This window comes from Populus nigra, chromosome 7 (genome assembly GCF_951802175.1).
Source record: "Populus nigra chromosome 7, ddPopNigr1.1, whole genome shotgun sequence".
Taxonomy (NCBI): Eukaryota; Viridiplantae; Streptophyta; class Magnoliopsida; order Malpighiales; family Salicaceae; genus Populus; species Populus nigra.
Genome location: NC_084858.1, coordinates 3,592,704 through 3,615,374, shown reverse-complemented (window position 1 = coordinate 3,615,374; position 22,671 = coordinate 3,592,704). Strand labels below are relative to the sequence as shown.

General features: G+C 35.0%; 3 protein-coding genes across 3 annotated transcripts; all 3 read right to left on the bottom strand.

The window, feature by feature from the left end:
* Nucleotides 1-528: 528 nt before the first annotated feature.
* LOC133699644 (inactive protein RESTRICTED TEV MOVEMENT 2-like) lies at nt 529-1,860 on the bottom strand. Its single transcript, XM_062122986.1, has 2 exons — nt 1,600-1,860; nt 529-1,393 (listed from the first exon to the last, which is right to left on the bottom strand). The coding sequence occupies exons 1-2, from the start codon at nt 1,712-1,714 to the stop codon at nt 996-998; spliced, it is 513 nt and encodes a 170-aa protein (XP_061978970.1). The 5' UTR covers nt 1,715-1,860; the 3' UTR covers nt 529-995.
* A 1,721-nt stretch (nt 1,861-3,581) lies between these two features.
* Nucleotides 3,582-4,967, bottom strand: LOC133699643 (inactive protein RESTRICTED TEV MOVEMENT 2-like). The gene is made up of 2 exons (XM_062122985.1): nt 4,750-4,967; nt 3,582-4,523 (listed from the first exon to the last, which is right to left on the bottom strand). Exons 1-2 carry the CDS (start codon nt 4,862-4,864, stop codon nt 3,676-3,678), a joined length of 963 nt encoding a protein of 320 aa, XP_061978969.1. The 5' UTR covers nt 4,865-4,967; the 3' UTR covers nt 3,582-3,675.
* An 11,910-nt stretch (nt 4,968-16,877) lies between these two features.
* Nucleotides 16,878-18,227, bottom strand: LOC133699033 (inactive protein RESTRICTED TEV MOVEMENT 2-like). The gene is made up of 2 exons (XM_062122155.1): nt 18,020-18,227; nt 16,878-17,792 (listed from the first exon to the last, which is right to left on the bottom strand). Exons 1-2 carry the CDS (start codon nt 18,132-18,134, stop codon nt 16,963-16,965), a joined length of 945 nt encoding a protein of 314 aa, XP_061978139.1. The 5' UTR covers nt 18,135-18,227; the 3' UTR covers nt 16,878-16,962.
* Between the last annotated feature and the right edge of the window lie 4,444 nt (nt 18,228-22,671).

Here is a 22,671-nt window from a genome sequence, read left to right as displayed (position 1 = left end):
AACAAATGGCCTGAATCCGAAAATAAAGCATGAATTAATGAAATATCACCTGTTAGATGCACAAGTAGGCTACCATATCCAGCTTCTTTAACCCATTCCATTGTAGAATCAATATCTTCACAAACATGATCACTAACTTTAGCCATTGGCTTAGTACTATCCATCTTAGGGTTTGTATCGATGTATATGTTTCAAGTGAGAATGAAAGGTACCGAATTGTGGTGGCCTTATACACACAGGTAAAGAAAGAGTTGCAATGTGAAGGAACTTTCTTTTTTCTACACATTTTCTTTAATTGAAGGAACAAAAGATAAAAATGTAAAATAAATATATATTGAGACTATTTTGGTATGAATTTCTATTTTTTAAAAATAAAAATGCAAGTAGATATATCTTTCCTATCATCATTGTCATCATGTCTGTTTCTTTTATCTCGAAAAAATAACCAACACTAATGAATCATCTTTTACTAAGTGAAGGCGAGACTTGATTAATTAAAGGCTAATAGCTATTAGAGGCTGTCAGGACTCAAAAATACCAAAATTGGTATGAATATGATTAATCCAAAGCTACACATTGCAAATGAAATAACAGATCGTCCAAAATCTGATAAGCTGGAGCAAACTGCAATTTCTGCTTCCTTTCCCTGGAATACAATGGCATAATTCTTCAAATTTTGACCTCTTATTCAACTTGTTTACCTTTCAGACATGTTTTGACGATGTGTAGAATTTATTCCTAAGCACACACTTGAAAAATGAAGACGTAGTGAGTTCTTGGATTCTTAGTTCTCAGATTCTCCATGAGACCTCATAGCTTTTTGTGCATAAAGCCCTGGGACAACAACAAACATGTCAGCTGACACAACCAATGTTTTTTATATTCTCAACTTCTTTTTCTTGGCTACCAAGCCACTACTGCCGCGGTTTCATGATTTTCACTTGTTCCTGTGACCTTTCCTGCTTCAGTCAAGCTATGATCACTCTTCGGATCCTTCAAGTTAGCCTAAGTTGAAGTAGCATTTGCTCGTCCATCAATATTTCCACTTGTTTGTCCTTCTGTCTGTGTTTTTGGAGGTACTTATTGAGTAGCCTAATCTTGTCCACTTGTTTCGTCTTCTGGTTTTTCATTTGCAGGCTTTTGAGTCTCTGTAGTTGAGCTTGCATTATTTTCCTGTACCGGCATGGCTGGACTGATATTTTTTTGGGGTGTTTGATATAAAGTACTCCACCCTCAAACTTAGCACGGATTTGATCAAGATCATAAACTGATGGAACAGTAAGCTCCTTGTTAAAACGGATCAATTTATTGTCTCCCTGACGGCTCTTTCCTGTGATCTTGAGTTTTCGATCACCTGTTGCTGCTTGGATCCTTAGTTGCTGCTTCGTAGAACCTGTACGATCAATATATGCATCCTATTATACATTTTTTTTACTGCTTTCTTTTCTTTATCATAGAAAAAAGAAAGAACTTCTGTGTGGCCTTGCTGGGCACGAACAAAGCAAACAACCAGACCAAACACTCTCTAAAGCAAACAAACGATCATAAACAAGAACAAATGACTAGAATTTCACATCATTTTAAGGAATAAAATGTCACCTGGTAGACGGACAAGTAGGGTGTCGAATCCAGCATCATTCACCCATTCCATTTTAGGATCAATATCTTCATAGACTTGATCATTAACTTTAGCCAATGGCCTAGTGCTATCCATCTTAACCTTTCAAATGATATGTTTCTTTCAAATGCCAAAGAAAGGTCCCAAATTTGTTGGTTTTATATACAATATAAAGAAAGAATTGTAATGTGATAGGAACTTTCTTTTCTTCCACATGTTTTCTCTGTATTCAATTCTTCCTTTTTATTATTACATCAATTATTTCTTTTCCTTTTGAAGCTTCTCAGATTTTTCCTCCTGAGCGGGGCAAAACAATTTTCTTTGTAAGCTGCTTTACAGCCTTTTATTCCCTTAAATCTATTTTAAGGAAAGCTTTACAGACCATATAGAAACTCTTTCTTCCTTATGTATGACCTTTTAGTGAGAGCATCCACCTCTGAATTAATTTGGTGGGAACATGATCGATTTCATGCATTTCAGCACCCAATCTTACAGGTTGGCCTATTTTGAACATAAGCTACTATGTTTCTCTTTTCTTTTCTAGAAGATTTCTTTTTCCTCAAAAAGGTTATTCCTTCTCTTTATTTAATATTATTCTGGACATATTTTCTGAAACTCTTCAAGATTTTGAGCCCTTTATTCATCATTGTACATTTGCAAACATGTTTTGAGTTTATGTACCACTTATTCAAAGGTTTACAGTACAGTTTTTATCTTGGATCCTCCAGTTCTCAGATTCTCCATTAAACCTGATGGTGTTGTGAACATGCATCCCAAGCACCAGGATTAACAAACCAGCAGCCGTGACCAAGTTTGTTGTTTTTCTTGGTTTCTTCATCTCTTCAACCAAACCTCCAAGAACCTGCTTATGATATGCTAGTTTAAATTTATCACTACCACTAACAGCAGCAGTTTCTTCTTCCTGGTGCATCTTGGCAGCATTCTGGACCAAGCGGCCCTCATTTTCACGCTTTTGGTCACTTGTGCTAGTGTTATTTTCTGCTTCAGCCAAGCCACGATCACTCTTCCAATCCTCTGAAGTCTTTGGTGTAACATGAATCTTAGCCTCAGTTGCAGAACCGTTTGCAACCCCATCAATTTTTTCCACTAGTTGGTTCATTGATCTAGTTCTTTGAAGGAACTTCTTGAGCAACCTGATATTGTGGTTCTGTGTTGTTGGGCTTTTGAGGCTCTGCAGTTTATGCGGATGCGTTTGCATAATTGTCCTGCACTGGGTCAGCTGCACTTACAAAATCTTCTTGGGGTGTTTGACTTGAAGTAAGGCCACCCTTAAACTCTGTACTGATTTGACTAGCTTCATAATATGATGGAATAGGAAGCTCCTTGTGAAAATGGCTCCATTAATTGTCACCACGAGAGCATTCTCCCATGATCCTGAATTTTCGAGTTGATGTTACCAGAAACTTTAGTTGCTGTCTCTTAAAACCTGCAGAAACAATATTTAGGATGCTTCCGATTTACCGAACATTTTTCATAGTATATGAATACTGGCTTCCAAATTATGTCAGAACAATACTGAAGATGCCCCCGATGGTTGATCCAATTTTATAGTTTTGCAACAGTTTTAAAGCTGTTTTTTTATGGAAAACACTCTGATAAGGTTATTCTAAGGACCTAAACATTCTTAAAACTAATCTAGTTTATGGTTTTGAACAATTTCTGCTTGCTTAATGCTTCCAATTTTCCAAACAATTTCTGCTTGCTTAATGCTTCCAATTTTCCAAACACCATGGAGATTACTCCAAACATGCAGAGAATGCCATTCTCTACTTCGTTCTAGTTCATGATTCTGGAAAACTTCTTAGAGTACCTCCTTGTTCCATGTACTGTAACAATTCTTCCAATTCATAAACTTTGTTCATGATTTTGTAACAATCTTAATGGCGTTTCCATTAGCCTAAACATAATCCTGATTGTTTGAAATAACAACGTTCTTCAAATATATGAATCATTAATATTTTTTTCGGGGTGGGATTTTATTATTTGAATGCAGACGTAGTTACAATTTGTATAGATTAATATACAGATGAAAAGACTTAATTATCAGATTTCTTGAGGGATCTGATTGCATTCCTTCCATACATCCCTAGTACCGTAATAAATAAAATAACCAGAACCAGGTTCACCAATGTTCTTGGCTTCTTCATATCCATGACCAAAACACTAAAATCCTTCTTGTAACTTTCCATTCTGAGTTTCTCAGTTCCACTTAGAAGTCCTTTTTCTTTAACCAAGTTTGTAGAATCAAGGCTAGAGTCAACAAGATTTTCAGGTTTAGAACTTTCGCTTGTTGTGGCAATTCCCTTTGCTTCATCTTGCCCATTTTTAGTGCTCTTCTCATTCCATTCATATTTCACAGGATCTTTCTCCTTCCTTGGTGTCCCCGGTGAAAGATTATCATCTTCTGATCCTTCAATCTTTCCGCCCATTTGTTTCTCCATGCCAACCTTTGCAACAGGATCTTCAGGTTGTTGCTCACTTGCGGGCTTTTCCTGTGGTTGTTTTTTAGGCTTGGTAGCTGATTCTGAGGGTGGCTCCACTTTTCCCTCAACTGATGACGACTTTTGTTCAGGTTTACCTGGGGCTTGTATTGAAGGCGGCTGTGCCTTCTCCTGTGCTGGCTTCTGATCATTCTTCGATGCTTCCACAGGCGATCGCGCTTGTTCCTGTGGCCTAGGAGCATCTGGAACAATTATTTTAGGTTGCTTCACATAAAGGATTCCCTTTTCAAACCTTGCAGCGATCTCATTGGTGTCATAATTTGATGAGATAGGAATCTCCTTGCGGAAAGTGCTCCATCTATTCCCACTCAGTTGGCGTTCTCCGCTGACCCGTAGAACACGCGATGAGGTTACTTGAACTTTCAGCTGCTCTTTCTTGAAGCCTGTAGGAAAACCAGAAAGATGACAAGCAGAATGTTAGATTTGATTTTCTATGGAATTTTGTGTTAAGAATTGCGTACATAACTAAAGAAAAGAAAAAAAAATCCCTCAAGACACCATATTTTACATGGCTCATCTATGTCCACATCCGCTGCATTAGAATGGGGAATTATGAAAATAAAAATTAAACTGGAGATAATGAAAAAAAAGAATCAAAGAATCAAAGACCTGGTAAATAGATTCGCAGAGTGTCAGCTCCTGGCTCCCGTATCCAGTCTGTTGATGGTTCAAACTCTTCATGAACACGTGCAGCAGCTGCATTACCATTTGGTTTTGACTCCATTCGTTAGCCTTGGTTTGTTTTTGGAATTTGTTCTGATATATGTTGATGAGGGGAGAAGAACTATATAATTCTTTGTTTTTTTATGCATACAAAGGAGAGAATTTATATATAATTAATCTGATGATTAAAAGCCTTGTGTTTTATGTTTTTGTTTTGCTTTGGACGATGTTATTCTTTGTGTAGTTGCATGGATTTCTTACCATTTATTCCTTCCAAATTGTTTCCATGGTTTCAAGTATGCTTTATCTGATTACACAGAGTTGGTCGCTTCAAGCATAGGCATAGTTCTCAGATTCTCCATTAAACCTGATGGTGTTGTGAACATGCATCCCAAGCACCAGGATTAACAAACCAGCAGCCGTGACCAAGTTTGTTGTTTTTCTTGGTTTCTTCATCTCTTCAACCAAACCTCCAAGAACCTGCTTATGATATGCTAGTTTAAATTTATCACTACCACTAACAGCAGCAGTTTCTTCTTCCTGGTGCATCTTGGCAGCATTCTGGACCAAGCGGCCCTCATTTTCACGCTTTTGGTCACTTGTGCTAGTGTTATTTTCTGCTTCAGCCAAGCCACGATCACTCTTCCAATCCTCTGAAGTCTTTGGTGTAACATGAATCTTAGCCTCAGTTGCAGAACCGTTTGCAACCCCATCAATTTTTCCACTAGTTGGTTCATTGATCTAGTTCTTTGAAGGAACTTCTTGAGCAACCTGATATTGTGGTTCTGTGTTTTTGGGCTTTTGAGGCTCTGCAGTTTATGCGGATGCGTTTGCATAATTGTCCTGCACTGGGTCAGCTGCACTTACAAAATCTTCTTGGGGTGTTTGACTTGAAGTAAGGCCACCCTTAAACTCTGTACTGATTTGACTAGCTTCATAATATGATGGAATAGGAAGCTCCTTGTGAAAATGGCTCCATTAATTGTCACCACGAGAGCATTCTCCCATGATCCTGAGTTTTCGAGTTGATGTTACCAGAAACTTTAGTTGCTGTCTCTTAAAACCTGCAGAAACAATATTTAGGATGCTTCCGATTTACCGAACATTTTTCATAGTATATGAATACTGGCTTCAAAATTATGTCAGAACAATACTGAAGATGCCCCCGATGGTTGATCCAATTTTATAGTTTTGCAACAGTTTAAAAGCTGTTTTTTTATGGAAAACACTCCGATAAGGTTATTCTAAGGACCTAAACATTCTTAAAACTAATCCAGATTATGGTTTTGAACCATTTTTGCTTGCTTAATGATGCGGGACAATAAATAATAAAAATTAAAACAAGAAAAGAAAAAAATTTTAGAGAAAGAAGAAAGCTAAAGAAGAGAAGAAAGGGGATTGAAGATATGCAAAGTCTGCAATATTTTCATTAATCATTAAAACTCTTTAACATTTAGAAAAGAAGGGTATAAATACTAAAACCTAACTAGATCAAGCAATTTGGACTTATGGCCTACTAAATAAAATATTCAATAATAATTAAATCAAACCCAACAAATAAAGCTAAATTAATAAACCTCAACTAAAAGTTCATATAAATTAAACCCAAAAACATAAGTTAAAGCCCAATCTCTCAATTGTTTGGGCTATTCTCCATCGTCTATGATCATACGCGTGCATAAATAATATTTTGGGTTCGGTGTTCCCACCAATTCTCCCGGGGTTGGAAGAACTCGACCCCGTCGAGTATAAGTCAAGTCAACTTTGATAACGCTCTCAAAGATAAGGATCAAGCTATTGTGATGTCTCTCTGATAATCCAAGTATAGTTTAAATCTGGTCTTCAAAGCCTATATACCGGGATTTGCTGAAGTTCACCATCCTAGGTAAAAACAACTTGTGCATTCAAAGTGTCATCACCCAATTCTGGGTTATTCCCCAAAATCAATTTCTTTTTCAAAACAAAAATAAAAAAAATAAAATAAAGGCTGGCAATGCGGAGAAAGCTGATTAAGAAAGACTGCAAAAATAGGCAAAAATCAAGCTACAATTTTCAAAGGAATTTCAAGGCCTAATTGTACCATATTATGCCCAAAAATAGAAAAATACAAATTCAAAGGTCAAATTAAATGATTATTGGACGAATTTGCATAAAAATTAAGTCCAATGATATAATTAAATTTTTAATGGGTCAATTTGATTTAATCATGGGCCAAATTAAATTTTAATTATGTTCAAGAATTAATTTGAGTTCAATTAAAGAATTTAATTAAGTGCAAGGACTTAATTATATTTTAAGCGGGTCAAATTAATTTGAAGGGCAATTTTAACAAAAAAAAAAAAAAAGAAGAAAAAACCCTAAACCAAAAAACACCCTAAAACCATCACTCTCTTCTCCATTTTTGGCAGCAGCCGCCGCCCCCCCTGGTTGGATTTTCGGTCTTCTCCCCTCAAACCGGCGCCATCATCTTCCCCAAACGGTTGCTCCCCCTCTCTTTGAAACCAAACCAGAGCAACCATTCTGCTCCCACTCCATTTTCCTTCCCTCACACTACTGAACAGCAGCCTTTCCTTTGACCCGGCCGGTTCCACTATCTCCACACAGCCGCTGCACCTCTCCAACCGGGACTCCATTTTCCTTCACCCAAGCCGATCCTCCCTCTCAGCCAGTTCCACCATCTCCCCTTCTCCTCAGCAAAAAAACCAAGGCCAGCTCTCCATTTCTCCTCCACCGTCTCTAGCTCTTCCCTCTACACCAGCCAAACCAAGGAGGACACAACCGCTCACCCTCCTTCCCCAAAGAAGTAGAACCGGCCACTCCCCCAGCTTTGATTTTTCACACCCAGCCGCAGCTGGAACCTCCCCTAGACCGAACACGGCGGCAGCCCCAACTGCCTTCTCCTTAGTCTTCTCCAACCGGCTTTCAGCAGTGCCCACAGACCGGCCAGTAGCAGCAGCATCCAATCTCCTTCACCGCCGGTCGCCAGCCTCCAGCACTCCTTGCTGCCAGTACATGGAACAAGGGAGAAGAGGACCAGCAGCAGCAGCTGATCTGCAACGAAGCAGATCCAAAAGAGGCTGTGGCAGATCTGAAAAAAGGAGAGCCGGAACTGTTTGTGTTGTTGGTTTGCTTTGCAGGTGACCGGGAGATGCACCGCCGGTACGGACGGGAAGAGAAGAGAAGAAGGAGACGATCCCGATCTACCAGCTTGCTGGTCTTCACCGGCGGCGGCGAGTGGACCCACGCGCCGCCAGTGGTGGTGGCGCGTGGGAAGACGCGCCGCCAGTGTTGCTGCAATTCCAGAAGCATTCCTCTGCAATTCCTGGAGTTTTTGGGGACTATTTTGTAAATTTGGATTATTTAATGTAATTTTTATTTAGTTTGGGAATTTTTATAATTTGTATTGTGGATGGAAAAATAAAGAAAAAAAAGAAAAAGGAAAAAAAGAAAAATATAGTAAAAAAAAAAGTATGTGGGTGTTTGAATTTTTTTTATGGATATATATTTTTATGATGAGATTGTAAAGAATAAAGAAGGATTTAATATTTTGATTGGATCACAGTGTAGAAGTATAAAGTATAAACTTGTTAGGAAGTTGTATTTTTAAATTCCGATGAAAAGATAAAATTTTAAGAATTTTTTTAACACATTACAATCACAAAACAACTTCTTTCAGGTAGGGTGTGTTAAGGGTGCTAATACCTTCTCTAACCATAACCATTCCCTTACCTGTAAATCTCTGACAAGATTAGTACACCTGAGTTTTCTAGTAATTCTCAATTAAATACTAGGTGGTGACTCCTAACGAATCCAACAAAATCAAATCAATCCCTATAACAGAGAGAAAAATTGCCAGGCAGGACTGGTCGACGCCGCACGGATTTTTCGATGTGCGACACAAAGTAGCATTAATATGTTTCTTTTGTGCTAAATATATGGATAATGAGGTAGAGGTATTAAAAAAAGTATTGGGGATAGGTTGTATTTTATAAATACTGAGGTCTTTCATGTTAAAAGTAGAGCTAATATCAAAGTTTAATGGCAATTTAATGACATAATTATTTGATTAAATCATTTGCAATACTTTGAATGGTCTAGCACTACTTACTTGCAATTTATGATCGGTTTCCAAAGGACACCGTTCAGGTCTAATCTGTATCATGAAATAATCTCCAACATGAAGTGCATCATGATACTTAAGTAAATCAACTCGAAATTTGTATTGTTCATTACTTGCTTGAATTTGTTTCATGATCTCAATATGCAAATTATGAACTCTACATGGTAACGACTCAGCTGACTTAGACATCCTATCGTGAAGAGATATGAAAGGTGTTCTATAGGCTTCTCAGGTATGGTATGGACACAACCAAGTAAACTAGGATTATTTTCATCTTCCTCATCACGTGCATGAGGTAAGGGGTCAGGAAGCTCAACATGTTGCGCTAAACTTATGATGTGTTAGACACCAAGCATGTGGGGTGAAGAACCAGATAGTTTAAGAGGACTAATATCATGAAACTCTTCTAAGACCATACATATCTCTTTAGGTGATTCCACTGAAGAGTTACCTAAAACTTCCTTTGCCATTAAAGTAGACATATCAGACTCTTTCTTAACCTCATTCTCAAGCTCACGTGGATTCATTATGTTAAGTCCCTCTTCTTGCACATTCTCGTCATCTAGGTCACTAAAATCCTCAAGATTAGGTTTATACACTTCAACACTACAATCTTCCTCTTTACCTATATTCTTATATTTTTGGATGACTAAGGGTTTAAAGGTGCAATCTAAAGAGATATGACGAAACCCTAGACAATTAGTACACTTAACCCTTAAACTCACCTTAGACACTTCATTGACAAATCGTTTGCCCTTATCTTTCTTATAAAGTTGGGCGCTACCAGGATTAAGTCTGTGGGGGTGGAGCACCTAACAAAGAATCACTACTTCTGAATTGGGACCTAGTAGGGATACTATAAAAGTCATGATGATTCTTCCACTGATTCTTTGTGACCAACTTGTAGTTTTGAACTAAGGTACAAACTTGGTCAAAAGTAGATACACCTTGAAATACAACTTCTCTTCTAAGATCATCATTCAAACCCTTACAAAATCTACGCAAAGTTATGGCTTCATTCTCTCTTATGGCACATCTCATCATGTAATTGTTAAACTGTGTTATATACTCATTGATAGACTTATTCTCTTGTCTTAGATTGTTCCATTGGTCTAAGAGTTTATTCCTATAAGACTGGGGTAGGTACCTCTCCTGAAGGTTTTGTTTCATTTTGATCCAATCAGTTATAAGAGGTTTACCTCTCATCTCTAAACAATCCTCAACATCTCTCCAATAAGTTTTGGCTTTACCAATAAGCATCATCTTAGCAAATCTAACTTTCTTATTATCAAACAAGTTATGACACTCAAACAATCGATCCATATCATGAATCCACATATCAAATATCAAAGGGTCATGACGACGGTCAAAAGTGAGGGCTTCTATTTGTTAGGACTCATGACACAAAAGCATGCAACACTCATTTATAAATGAAATTGAGATTACAAATGGTTCTTGCAAATGAAGTCACAATACAAAAATAAAGCTAATCTCATTTTTTTTTCTTATGTGAAGATTAATCAAGAACATATTATGCTAGGAGAATTATAAGCATGCAATGCTAGACCTTTAAGTGTGAATGATTAATCAAATAATGATCACAACTTTTCAATAGTTTCAGCACGCTCAACAACTAGTTGCTAAATATCAATGAAGAAAAAGGTTGATAAGCAAGAGTTGACAAATAACAATGCAAGGTGGGTTGTGTGTGTGTGTGTGTGTATTTCTAGGCACAAAAGTAATATTAACGACAACTTTGAGTACCAAGTGCAATACCAAAACAGTAAAATCAACAAATCAAAAGGTAGAGTAATTTACCGACCAACATTTAAATTGTCGAATTTGATCGCGGATGGACCTCAGATGACATGTCAGCTGACATGGCAATAGGGGATGATGTGGCGATGCCTGCTTACATAGTGGCTGAGTGGCATGATGTGGCTCTGGAGTGATGGCATGACGATTGACCTGGATCCAGAGAGTTGACGTGGCAGGGTTAATTAATTTCGCCTCAAATTTCTTCTTTTGTGCTGCAATTGTTGAGTTTCCTTTTCTTATTTGCTGGTGGCGAGGTGTGACTGCTGCAGTATCAACAGGTCTGAAAGACCAGTTGTGGTGACTGCGGCTGGTGCTACTGCTGCTGCTGCTGGAGGGTGCGATTTAGCGGTGGCTAAGGCTGAAGACAAAGATCTACTGTGGAGACAACAACTCGGTGTGGCCTTGTGGGTTTCTTTTGGCGTGGAGTGGTGGCTATGTAACTCCCGGGTAAATTCCTATATTTTGACTTATAAAAAAAAGGGGGGGGGGCAAATATATATGTGTGTGTGTGTGTGTTAATGGAGTGGAAATTATTATCTAATAATTTGAATGTGAGACAAGGATTAAATTGAATAAGTCAAACTTTTGGGCCAAATGGTTGTAAAACAAAACAAGGAAGGACTTAAATGAAAAGGGGGGGGGGAACTTGTAAATATATAAACAAGTGGGGAGTGGAATTTAAGGAGGGTGTGGCCGGCCATGTTAGGGCTTAAGAGGGAGAAGAGTTGAGTGAAATTTATCAAATTTCATCCAAAATAAATTCATAAAGATAAAAAAGGAAGGAGATATAACTAGTGATTAAAGTTTATTAGGAAGAGTTTGAACAAGAAAATCTCAAAAGGGGAACAAAAGAATTTTTTTTTTTTATTAAAGAGGGGAGGCATTGAGAGGAAAATAAGGGGGGAAGGAGGAAAGAAATTTGTGTGGTGATTTCAAGCTTTCCATCTCTTAATTCTTTGAATTAAAAGGTAACAAATCTTTTCCTCTCAATTAAATTGATATATTTAGTATGTTAAGATTTTATTCAATTGTATTAGTGTATAATTATGGTATGAGTTGTGAGGTTGAATGTGTTAATTTATGAAATTATAATGAACTAATGTTTTAATAAATGAAATAATAGTGGGTAATGTTTCAATTTGTGAAATTAAAGAAAAAAATAATTATGGGTTCTTTGGAGGAGATGTTTCCACCTAGAGAAAGAAAATGAATGAAAATGTTGGATCAATAATTAATTGTTGAGTTATGTGATAATATTGATGATGAAGGAGTTATATTAGTGATGAGTTAATATTGTTGAGTAATAATTAAATGAGTTATGTGATAATATTGATGATGAAGGAGTTATTTTAGTGATGAGTTAATATTTTGCTTGATAATTAAATAAGTCATGTCATAACCCAATTCTGGGTTATTCCCTAAAATTCATTTTTTTTCAAAAAAATAAAAATCAAAAAATAAAATAAAGGCTGGCAATGTGGAGAAAGCTGACCAAGAAAGGCTGCAAAAATAGGCAAAAATCAAGCTGCAATTTTTGGAGGAATTTCAAGGCTTAATTGTACCCTATTATGCCCAAAAATAGAAAAATGCAAATTCAAAGGTCAAATTGAATGATTATTGGACGAATTTGCATAAAAAAATTAAGTCTAATGACATAATTAAATTTTTAATAGGCCAATTTGATTTAATCATGGGTCAAATTGAATTTTAATTATGTTTAAGAATTAATTTGGGTCCAATTGAAGGATTTAATTAAGTGCAATGACTTAATTATACTTTAAGCGGGTCAAAATTAATTTGAGGGCTTAATTGGTAAAAAATTAAGTTTGGGAGCTTAATTTGGACTTAATTGAAAAGATCAGAATTTTAAGAAACCCAATTTAATTTTTACCAAGTGAATTGATTGAAATTAGGGGCCAAACACAAAACTTGAGGGACCAATTTTGAAGCCCGAAAAAATAATCTGCCTATAAATAGCAGCCTTTAACTCAAAATCTGGGGGGCATTTTTTACAAAAAAAAAAGAGAGAAAAACCTAACCCTAAAAAAACCTATTCTTCTTCTTCCTCAAGGGCAGCCGCCGCCCCCCCTTTTTGTTTGATTTTCGATTGCTTCCTCCTCTCCCTGCTCAGCCGTCTCCAGCTCCTCCCTCAGTGGTGGCAGCAGCAGCATCACCTTCCCCACAGCTGCTCCCCCCTCCATTCTTCTTCCCTTCAGCCGCTGCTCCCTTTTTCCAAGTTTTCCCTTCGGTTTCTTCTTCCCATCAGCCGCCTCCCTCACACAACCTTCATTTTCTCTCTTCTCCTTCCCTAAACCAGCACCACCTACACTTCCACCGTCTCCTTCTTCCCCTGCACCCGAAGCCATCCTCTATCAACACAGCCAACAACCCACCGCCAGACCGGCCTCCATTGAAGCCAAGGCAGCCTCAGCTCTTCTTCATCCTCTGCAACCGACCACAAGCGGCGCCACCGACGCCTCCATCTGAACCTCACAGGCCAACGAACCCACCATCAACCGGCCAACAGCAGCCTCCCCTCTCTCTCGGGCCAAAAATCAGAGAGCAGAAGCCTCTCTATCCCTCACAGCAACCAGCAGTCGATCCTCAACTCCCACTCGCAGCGGCTCCTCCCACCGAGACACAGCCATCCCATCGCCATCATAGCTTCCACCGCCACAGACGATAGCAACCGTCAGATCCTCCATCGGCAGAAGAGAAACACACCAAAAAGGCAGAAGGCAGAGAACGGACGCAAATGGAGAGTTGAAAAAAACCAGATCTAAAAGTCTAACTACAACAGACTGCTTGTGTTGTGTTTTTGGTTGGTTTTGCAGGTCACTACTGGCAAAGAAGGGAAGAGAAGGAGAAGGCAGGGAAGATCCGCCTGTTTCCAGCATCAGCGGCGGCGCGTGAGACCACGCGCCGCCAGTATTCCTGCGCACGAATTCCTACAGTTTCAGTGGTTCCCTTGCATTTTCTGGAGTTTTGAGGACTGTTTTGTAAATTTGTTGTGGATGTAAAAAAGAAAGAGAGAAAGAAAAAAGAAAAGCAAAAAAGAAAAAGAAAAAGAAAAAGAAAACAAAGAAAACAAAAGAAGAGAAAAATATAATGAAAAATATGAGTTTGTGCTTGTATTTTTTATTTATGTTATTGAATTATAAAAAAAATAAAAAAAACAAGAAAAAGAAGAAACAAGAAAAAATAAAAAATACATGTTTGTATTTATTTCAGGATCTTTTATTTTTTTATGATGAGACGATAAAAGAATAAAGAAGTATTTTATAATTTGATATGATCACGGTGTAGAAGTACAAACTTGTACAAGATAAAATTTTTAAAATTTCTTTAACACATCACAGTCATAAAGCAGTTTATTTCATGTAGGGTGCGTTAGGGGTCCTAATATATTCACTAATCGGTTTCTTATCTGTAAATCTTTGACAACACTAGTCAATCTGGGTTTTCTAGTAACCTTTAATTAAATACTAAGTGACGACTCTTAACAAAATCAATTCTAATAACAGAGAGAAAACCTGCCATTGCCAGGACGGGACGCCGCGCGGGTTTTCCGACGTGTGATAAGTCATGTGGTAATATTGATGATAAAGAAATTATGTTAGTGATGAGTTGATATTGTTGTTGAAAATTAAATGAATTATGTGGTGATGTGTTGATGAAGTAATTAAATTAACAATGAGTTATTTTGCTGGTTTGATAAGTAAAGTGGCTTTGTGGTGATGTTGATGAAATAATTAAATTGACGATAAGTTGATTTTGTTGAAATAAAATTTAATTGGTAATGAAATGAACTTGTAGGAGTGGACGAGGCTACAGGAACCACTTAACAGACAGGTTTAGCTAGCAGGACGCAAACACCAGGTAGGTGTTTAATATCTTGAATATTTTTTTCTTTCTCTGAACTTTAGATATTTAAATTTTCCATCGATCAATGAAATATTATGTGGAATGCTGGTAGATTTTTCCATGATAATTTATTTTGAAAATGGAAGACTTGTGAGCCAGTTATCCTGGAATGGAACTGGTGCCTTGTGAATGGGCAGCTTGTGAACCAGCTATCCTGATATGGTACTGGTGCCCTGTGAATGGGCAGCTGGTGGACCAGTTATCCTGGTATGGAACTGGTGCTGGTATGGAACTAGTGCTAGTAGTCCAGTTGTGCTGGTATGGAACTAGTGTTGGTAGTCTTACTGTACTGGTTTGGAACTGAAGTTCTATGATGTGGACAAGTTTGAATTTTGGATTATTGATTTGTGAATAGCACTTGGAAGATGATAGTAAATGTGGAAATTTTATGAGTAACTAATGTATATATTTATATGTTAATGCAAATGTAAATGCTCTAATTGACCATGATTATCTTTTAAATCATTATGTAGGTTCATCTCAATACCGCGCCTCCTAGTAGTTTTAGAGTTTACTTCTATTACTAGTAAATCTTTTGGATATGTAAATTGTTGATAATAACATTACTATCTGTATATATTGAAGATTATAATATTGTGTATGTATGAATTTAAATGGACTGGTTTATTTAACTTGTACTCTGTTGTGTAAATATTTTCTAATTATAATGGTGATATATATATAAAAGCATGTAGTTAATATCATTTGTGATAAACAGTACTTAAAAGATTATATATGATTGAAGGAAGTATATTAAGTCTATAATCTATAGTTTGTGTATCATGGTTAAGATAACTCTTTTTTCATTTTAGCAAAATAATTATTCGTTGAGTTGATATGTTAGAGAAAGTGAAATATTGTTGATTAAGATATGTTGGAGTATAATAAGAACATTGAATTGTGGAAATGGTTGATTAGGGACTGATGTTGATTTTGTCGATAACTTGAGATAAACTAAATTAGGGAAAACCCTGCCGAAATTTTTTTTTTAAAAAAATATATCATGAATTTTCAAAATATATTACTGGAAAATTTTGGGGCTGTTACAGGTTGGATGTCCGATTTGTCGATGGTGGGGAGAGGATGAACTGGTTGATGTGCCGCCACCAATGAAGATCTATTGTTGCTAGTGTGGGTGACTTGTTGTGGCTACGGGTTGTTGTCTTCTATAGGGATCTGACAAGTTAAATAGCAGTAGAAAGCTAGTCGGGGCAAAGGTTGTGGCGTGGCTGGTGACTGGGTTGATTGGTTACGGTGGCATGGGCTAAGATTATTGTAACCTAATGATCTATTGCTGCTGGTGAGGACTTCCTGTTGTGGAGGCGCTGCGGGAGTGTTGGAGGCAGTAAATTGGCGTGAATCTATGGACTGATGTGCAAGACTTCTGGGTGGTGGGTCTGCTGCTATGATTGGCTGAGGCGTCGCTGATGGCAGGGGCGCTGCTGCTGAAAATATGATTTTTTTTAGATCTAACCAGATCTAGGGTTAAGCATAAACATGTTGATCGTTTAATTGTAAGAACAATTAAAATCCTGGCTCTGATACCAAATTTGATGCGGGACAATAAATAAAAAGAATTAAAACAAGAAAAGAAAGAAGCTTTAGAGAAAGAAGAAAACTAAAGAAAAGAAGAAAGGGGATTGGAGATATGCAAAGTCTGCAATATTTTCATTAATCATTAAAACTCCTTAACATTTAGAAAAGTATATTATAAATACTGAAACTCTAACTAGAACAAATGATTTGGGCTTATGGCATACTAAATAAAATATCCAACAATATTTAAATCAAATCCAACAAATAAAGCCAAATTAATAAACCTCAACTGAAAATTCATATAAATTAAACTCAAAAACATAAGTTAAAACTTAATCTTTTAATTATTTGGGCTATATTCCATCATCTATAATTATATACATACATAAATAATATTTCGAGTTTGGTGTTCCGTTACTTAATGCTTCTAATTTTCCAAACACCGTGGAGATTACTCTAAATTAACATGCAGAGAATGCCATTCTCTACTTCGTACTAGTTCATGATTCTAGAAAACTTCTTAGTGTACCTTCTTGTTCCATGTACTGTAACAATTCTTCCAATTCATAAACTTTGTTCATGATTTTGTAACAATCTTAATGGCGTTTCCATTAGCCTAAACATAATCCTGATTGTTTGAAATAACAACGTTCTTCAAATATATGAATCATTAATATTTTTTTCTAAAGTGGCGTGGGATTTTATTATTTGAATGCAGACGTAGTTACAATTTGTATAGATTAATATACATATGAAAAGACTTAATTATCAGATTTCTTGAAGGATCTGATTGCATTCCTACCATACATCCCTAGTACCATAATAGATAAAATAACCAGAACCAGGTTCACCAATGTTCTTGGCTTCTTCATGTCCATGACCAAACCACTAAAATCCTTCTTGTAACTTTCCATTCTGAGTTTCTCAGTTCCACTTAGAAGTCCTTTTTCTGCTTTTTCTTTAACCAAGTTTGTAGAATCAAGGCTAGAGTCAACAAGATTTTCAGGTTTAGAACTTTCGCTTGTTGTGGCAATTCCCTTTGCTTCATCTTGCCCATTTTTAGTGCTCTTCTCATTCCATTCATATTTCACAGGATCTTTCTCCTTCCTTGGTGTCCCCGGTGAAAGATTATCATCTTCTGATCCTTCAATCTTGCCGCCCATTTGTTTCTCCATGCCAACCTTTGCAACAGGATCTTCAGGTTGTTGCTCACTTGCGGGCTTTTCTGATTCTGAGGGTGGCTCCACTTTTCCCTCAACTGATGACGACTTTTGTTCAGGTTCACCTGGGGGTTGTATTGGAGGCGGCTGTGCCTTTTCCTGTGCTGGCTTCTGATCATACGTCGATGCTTCCACAGGCGATCGCGCTTGTTCCTGTGGCCTAGGAGCATCTGGAACAATTATTTTAGGTTGCTTCACATAAAGGATTCCCTTTTCAAACCTTGCAGCGATCTCATTGGTGTCATAATTTGTTGAGATAGGAATCTCCTTGCGGAAAGTGCTCCATCTATTCCCACTCAGTTGGCGTTCTCCGCTGATCCTTAGAACACGCGATGAGGTTACTTGAACTTTCAGCTGCTCTTTCTTGAAGCCTGTAGGAAAACCAGAAAGATGACAAGCAGAATGTTAGATTTGATTTTCTATGGAATTTTGTGTTAAGAATTGCATACATAACTAAAGAAAAGAAAAAAAAAATCCCTCAAGACACCATATTTTACATGGCTCATCTATGTCCACATCCGCTGCATTAGAATGGGGAATTATGAAAATAAAAATTAAACTGGAGATAATGAAAAAAAAGAATCAAAGAATCAAAGACCTGGTAAATAGATTCGCAGAGTGTCAGCTCCTGGCTCCCGTATCCAGTCTGTTGATGGTTCAAACTCTTCATGAACACGTGCAGCAGCTGCATTACCATTTGGTTTTGACTCCATTCGTTAGCCTTGGTTTGTTTTTGGAATTTGTTCTGATATATGTTGATGAGGGGAGAAGAACTATATAATTCTTTGTTTTTTTTATGCATACAAAGGAGAGAATTTATATATAATTAATCTGATGATTAAAAGCCTTGTGTTTTATGTTTATGTTTTGCTTTGGACGATGTTATTCTTTGTGTAGTTGCATGGATTTCTTGCCATTTATTCCTTCCAAATTGTTTCCATGGTTTCAAGTATGCTTTATCTGATTACATAGAGTTGGTCGCTTCAAGCATAGGCAAGGAGAAGTCAACTAGAGTATTGAAAAAAAAAATACATTTTTAAGACATTGCTTATATATGAATAATCACGCAATCTCTCAAAACAAATACTAATGAAACTTTGCGCGGCCCAGCTCAAACTTGGGGTTATGAGGTGGTTAGTTAATTAAAATAATAATATTTTTAAAATATTAAAATGATATCAAATAGTAATGAAATTTTATATGGCTAATAACCCGGTCTAAGCTCGGGTTATGAGTTACCTAAATTAACCTGAGTTAATTAAATTGATATCATTTTTAAAAATTAAAAAAGTTAACTCGAGAATTGACTTGGTCAATCAGATTACACTAGGTTAATTTCTTTATTTTCTTTTTAAAATTAGATCAACCCATCAATCCTAATAAATTTAATAAATGTGCTCAAAACTATAAAAAAATAAAAAGAGACAATTTTTTATTTGGAATATGCTTTGATTTATAAAGTACATTTCATATTCACATAAATTCTATAGGGCATAGTCATTTCATTGTAGCAGTAGACATAAATTATTAAGGATTGCGTGAAATAACTATTTTACCCTTTCATTCACAAAAAAATTAGTCTTGGTTTAGGGTGTAAGATTGTCTTTTTATAGGGATACAATGGTCATTTTTTATTTTTTTAAATAAGTCTTTTCAAACAAAAAATTAATAGTGAAAATACTATAATATACTTAGAAAAAGCCAAAAAATAACTTGCATTGAAGGGTTATTTTGTCATTTTATTTTTGGTTGCATAATGTAATTACTACCTATCCCTTATAGCCAAAAAAATTTGGACTACCATGGAAGGGTTTTTCTATAAAATCATTTGTTATATATAGTGTAATTACTTTCGTACCGTTATATACAAAATTTTATAGACTATCATCTAAGGGTTTTTTGGATTTTTTTATCCTGATTTTTACGCTATAAACAATGTGAATGAGGGTTAGTTTAGTCTTTTTAGATGTATAAAATTGATATAAAAAAGTGTCAGATGTCTGAAGAGAATGTGTTTGCGCGTGGGGAAGAGCCACCACATTCAACTCTAGTGGCCAAAAAAGCCTAATCACTATGTCACCAGATTTGACGAGTGGCGGCGTTTCTATTGGGCTGACGCTTGTATCATGGTTCTTAGTGGTTTGGCTGTGCTTGAGTTTTTTTATTTCTCCTTCTTTTTCTCTCTTAAGATGCCACTGGCCCAACAAAAAAAAAAGAGTGTTTCCATTTTATTTTTAATTCAGTTATAGTCCTTATTTTTTTTATTAATCTTTGATTTTTTTAAATTCTTTTTTTATTAATTTTTATTTTTAATTTTATCCATTTAAATTAAGTTTATTTGATTTTTATATTAGATTTGACCTTTAATCTTTTAGTTGCTATATTTTTCTTTTCAATTTCAGCCCTTGAAATTTGATTTGGTTTGTTGTTAATATCAGATTTGGTTCTTATTTTTTTAATTACTATTTTTTTTCAATTTTATTTAATTTGATTTTTATCCCAAGGTTAACCCAGGTCAATGGTTAACTCGACTTGTGACCCACATCTGGCCCCTGATCGACTATGAAGTTGAGTTTTAAAATTATGATAATAATTTTTTTTATCTTTATGTTGACCCGAGTCAATGATTAACGTGACCTGTGATCTAGACTTGGTCCTGGATCGACTTTCAAATCGAGTTTTAAAACTATAATAATAACCATTTTTATTTTTATGTTGACCTGAGACAATGATCAACCCGACCCATAACTCATGCCTGGTTAACCATGGTTTAGTTTTCTTTTTAGTAAAGCAAGTATGATTTTTCCTTGTTTCTTTAGGGGGACACAAGGGAAGAAAATCAAATTAATATGCTTTTTTTTTCACAAACATAAATTTGAAGGTGAAATTTAATAGGGAAAGTAGGAGAAAACTGTTGTTACTCTAAGGAGTAAGTACTGAGGTGGATGAATTGTGCAATTTTCAAATAATTATGTTACCATACACTATAAATTTTGATAATGAATAGTATTAATCTTTTTTGGAGGCAAACGTTTTTGAAGATTACATTAATAATAATTATTCGATCAAAGAGGTAATATGTTAGTGAATTTGTTCTTGTTTAAATCTTAAAAAAAACAAATTTCAACCAAATGCATAAGAGAAAAATGACATTAGTATCCAATGATCATTGATAAGCCTCTTGTTTTCTATCGGTATCCCATCGACTCAATTCTTAGAATTTACTTGGATATGGATTTGCATACATGCAATATATCTAATGATAAGATCTTATCATCTTTGTTATGATAGTCAAAGACTTACTAAAAAAATAAATTTGATATAAAATCTAACTTAGAGTAAGCTCTAAATCACCGGATTATTCATTGTATTACACCAGGTTTTATAAGGATGCTAAGGAGATATTTGAGAGAAGTAATCAATCGGAGTTTTTAAAAAATTTAAAAATCTTTTTTTTTCTTTAATTTATTTTTTTGGTATTTTTATATCGTTTTAATGTGTTGATGTCAAAAATAAATTGTACAAAATAAAATAAAAATATATTATTTTCATATATTTTCAAGCAAAAAATACTTTAAAAGCAATCATTATCACTATCTCAAATACCCACTTAGATTAATTATTAGTTCATTGATGTAAATTGGCATGTAAAAAAAAAAGCCATCCAATTACCTTAAATTAAAGTTGTCAAAAATATTTTTTTGACACAACATGAAAAATACAATATAAACTTGGATAGTAAAATTATAAATAAATTCTTTTAATTAATTATATATTGACAATTTCAGACAAGAAATTAAATTATATTAAAATATGATAAAGAGAGTCATCAATATTATAATTAATGAGTGATCTAAATAAAATGAGAGAGATAAATAATATAAATTAAGAAATTAATGACACAGAGAAATAAATGTCTTAAAATAAAACTTCATAATACATGGGAGAATCACTGAATGATATGAAGTACACAAGAACCTGGTAACAACTTGATTGTTCTCATCACACCAAGTCTTAATGGACTCATTTTAGATTGCAAGCGAATGAGCCTAAACTAGTAATTAACTAACAAAAGTTCATTAGATAAAATAAACCCCTGAATAATGTTTAATGCGACATAACAAACCTAAATTAAAAACAATTATCCAACATGAAATAAATAAATAAAATAGGATAATAAAAACAAAATATTTATGCTAAAATTCCTCTATATAGCTCGAATCTCTAATTTTCGTACATTCTTGGTAGATTTTAGTCATGATTTTAAACATGTCGTTCTCTTTTGTTTGGATGAATTACTGGATCTACCATGTATGGTTAGAAAGCTTGAGATGTCTAGTTTCTAGCACAACTTGAATTACAACAAACTTCCACTTGTAGATCCAAATATGTCTCACACGGTACATAAAGGTGTAGTTTGACAGATTTCACAAGATTCATTTACTAACTTCAATCCTGTGAAATATATATTCCTGAACTCCATTTGACTTGATAATTTACCATAATATATTCGGATTTTAATGATTCTAATTTATTTTATTATTGTTATTATATAATGAACGAAGGTTTATTCTTAATATGTGATTTATATATCATGAGATGCGGATACTCTTTTACTTTTCCTTTCTCTTCTTTTTTACCGTAAGAAGTTATCAATAATCAAATTCCTATCAATCATGATCGGAATACTAAATTTAATATGTATTTGGTAATAAGATGCAATATATATTTTATTTAAAAATATATTAATATAATAATTTTTTTAATTTTAATTTTAACATATTAAAATCATAATAAATCATCTAAAAATATATCAATTTAATATATCCCTTTAAAATAATTTTTTTTTAAAAAAACATATTCAACCACAAAAATAAACAATCCCTTATAGTTATAAAACTTGAGTGCATTTGTTTTTTTGTCAAAATATATGGCTTTACTTTGTTTTTGTTTTTTAAAAAAGTGGGGTTGTGGTTGTTTTTCAAAGTATTTTTTATATTAAAATGTATCAAAATAATATTTTTTTATTTTTAAAAAATTATTTTTGAGATCAACGCATCAAAACGATCCAAAACATACATAAAAAAATAATTTTTTACAAAAAAACAAAAAATTTAAATTTTTTAAAAACATAACTTGCTAACATTGCCAAACAGTGACAATTGGCTGTTGACATTTTCCTGAAATCTTGAAGTAAAGGAATTGAATTCCAATATGCTAAAACCATATATCAGACATAAAATAAAACTA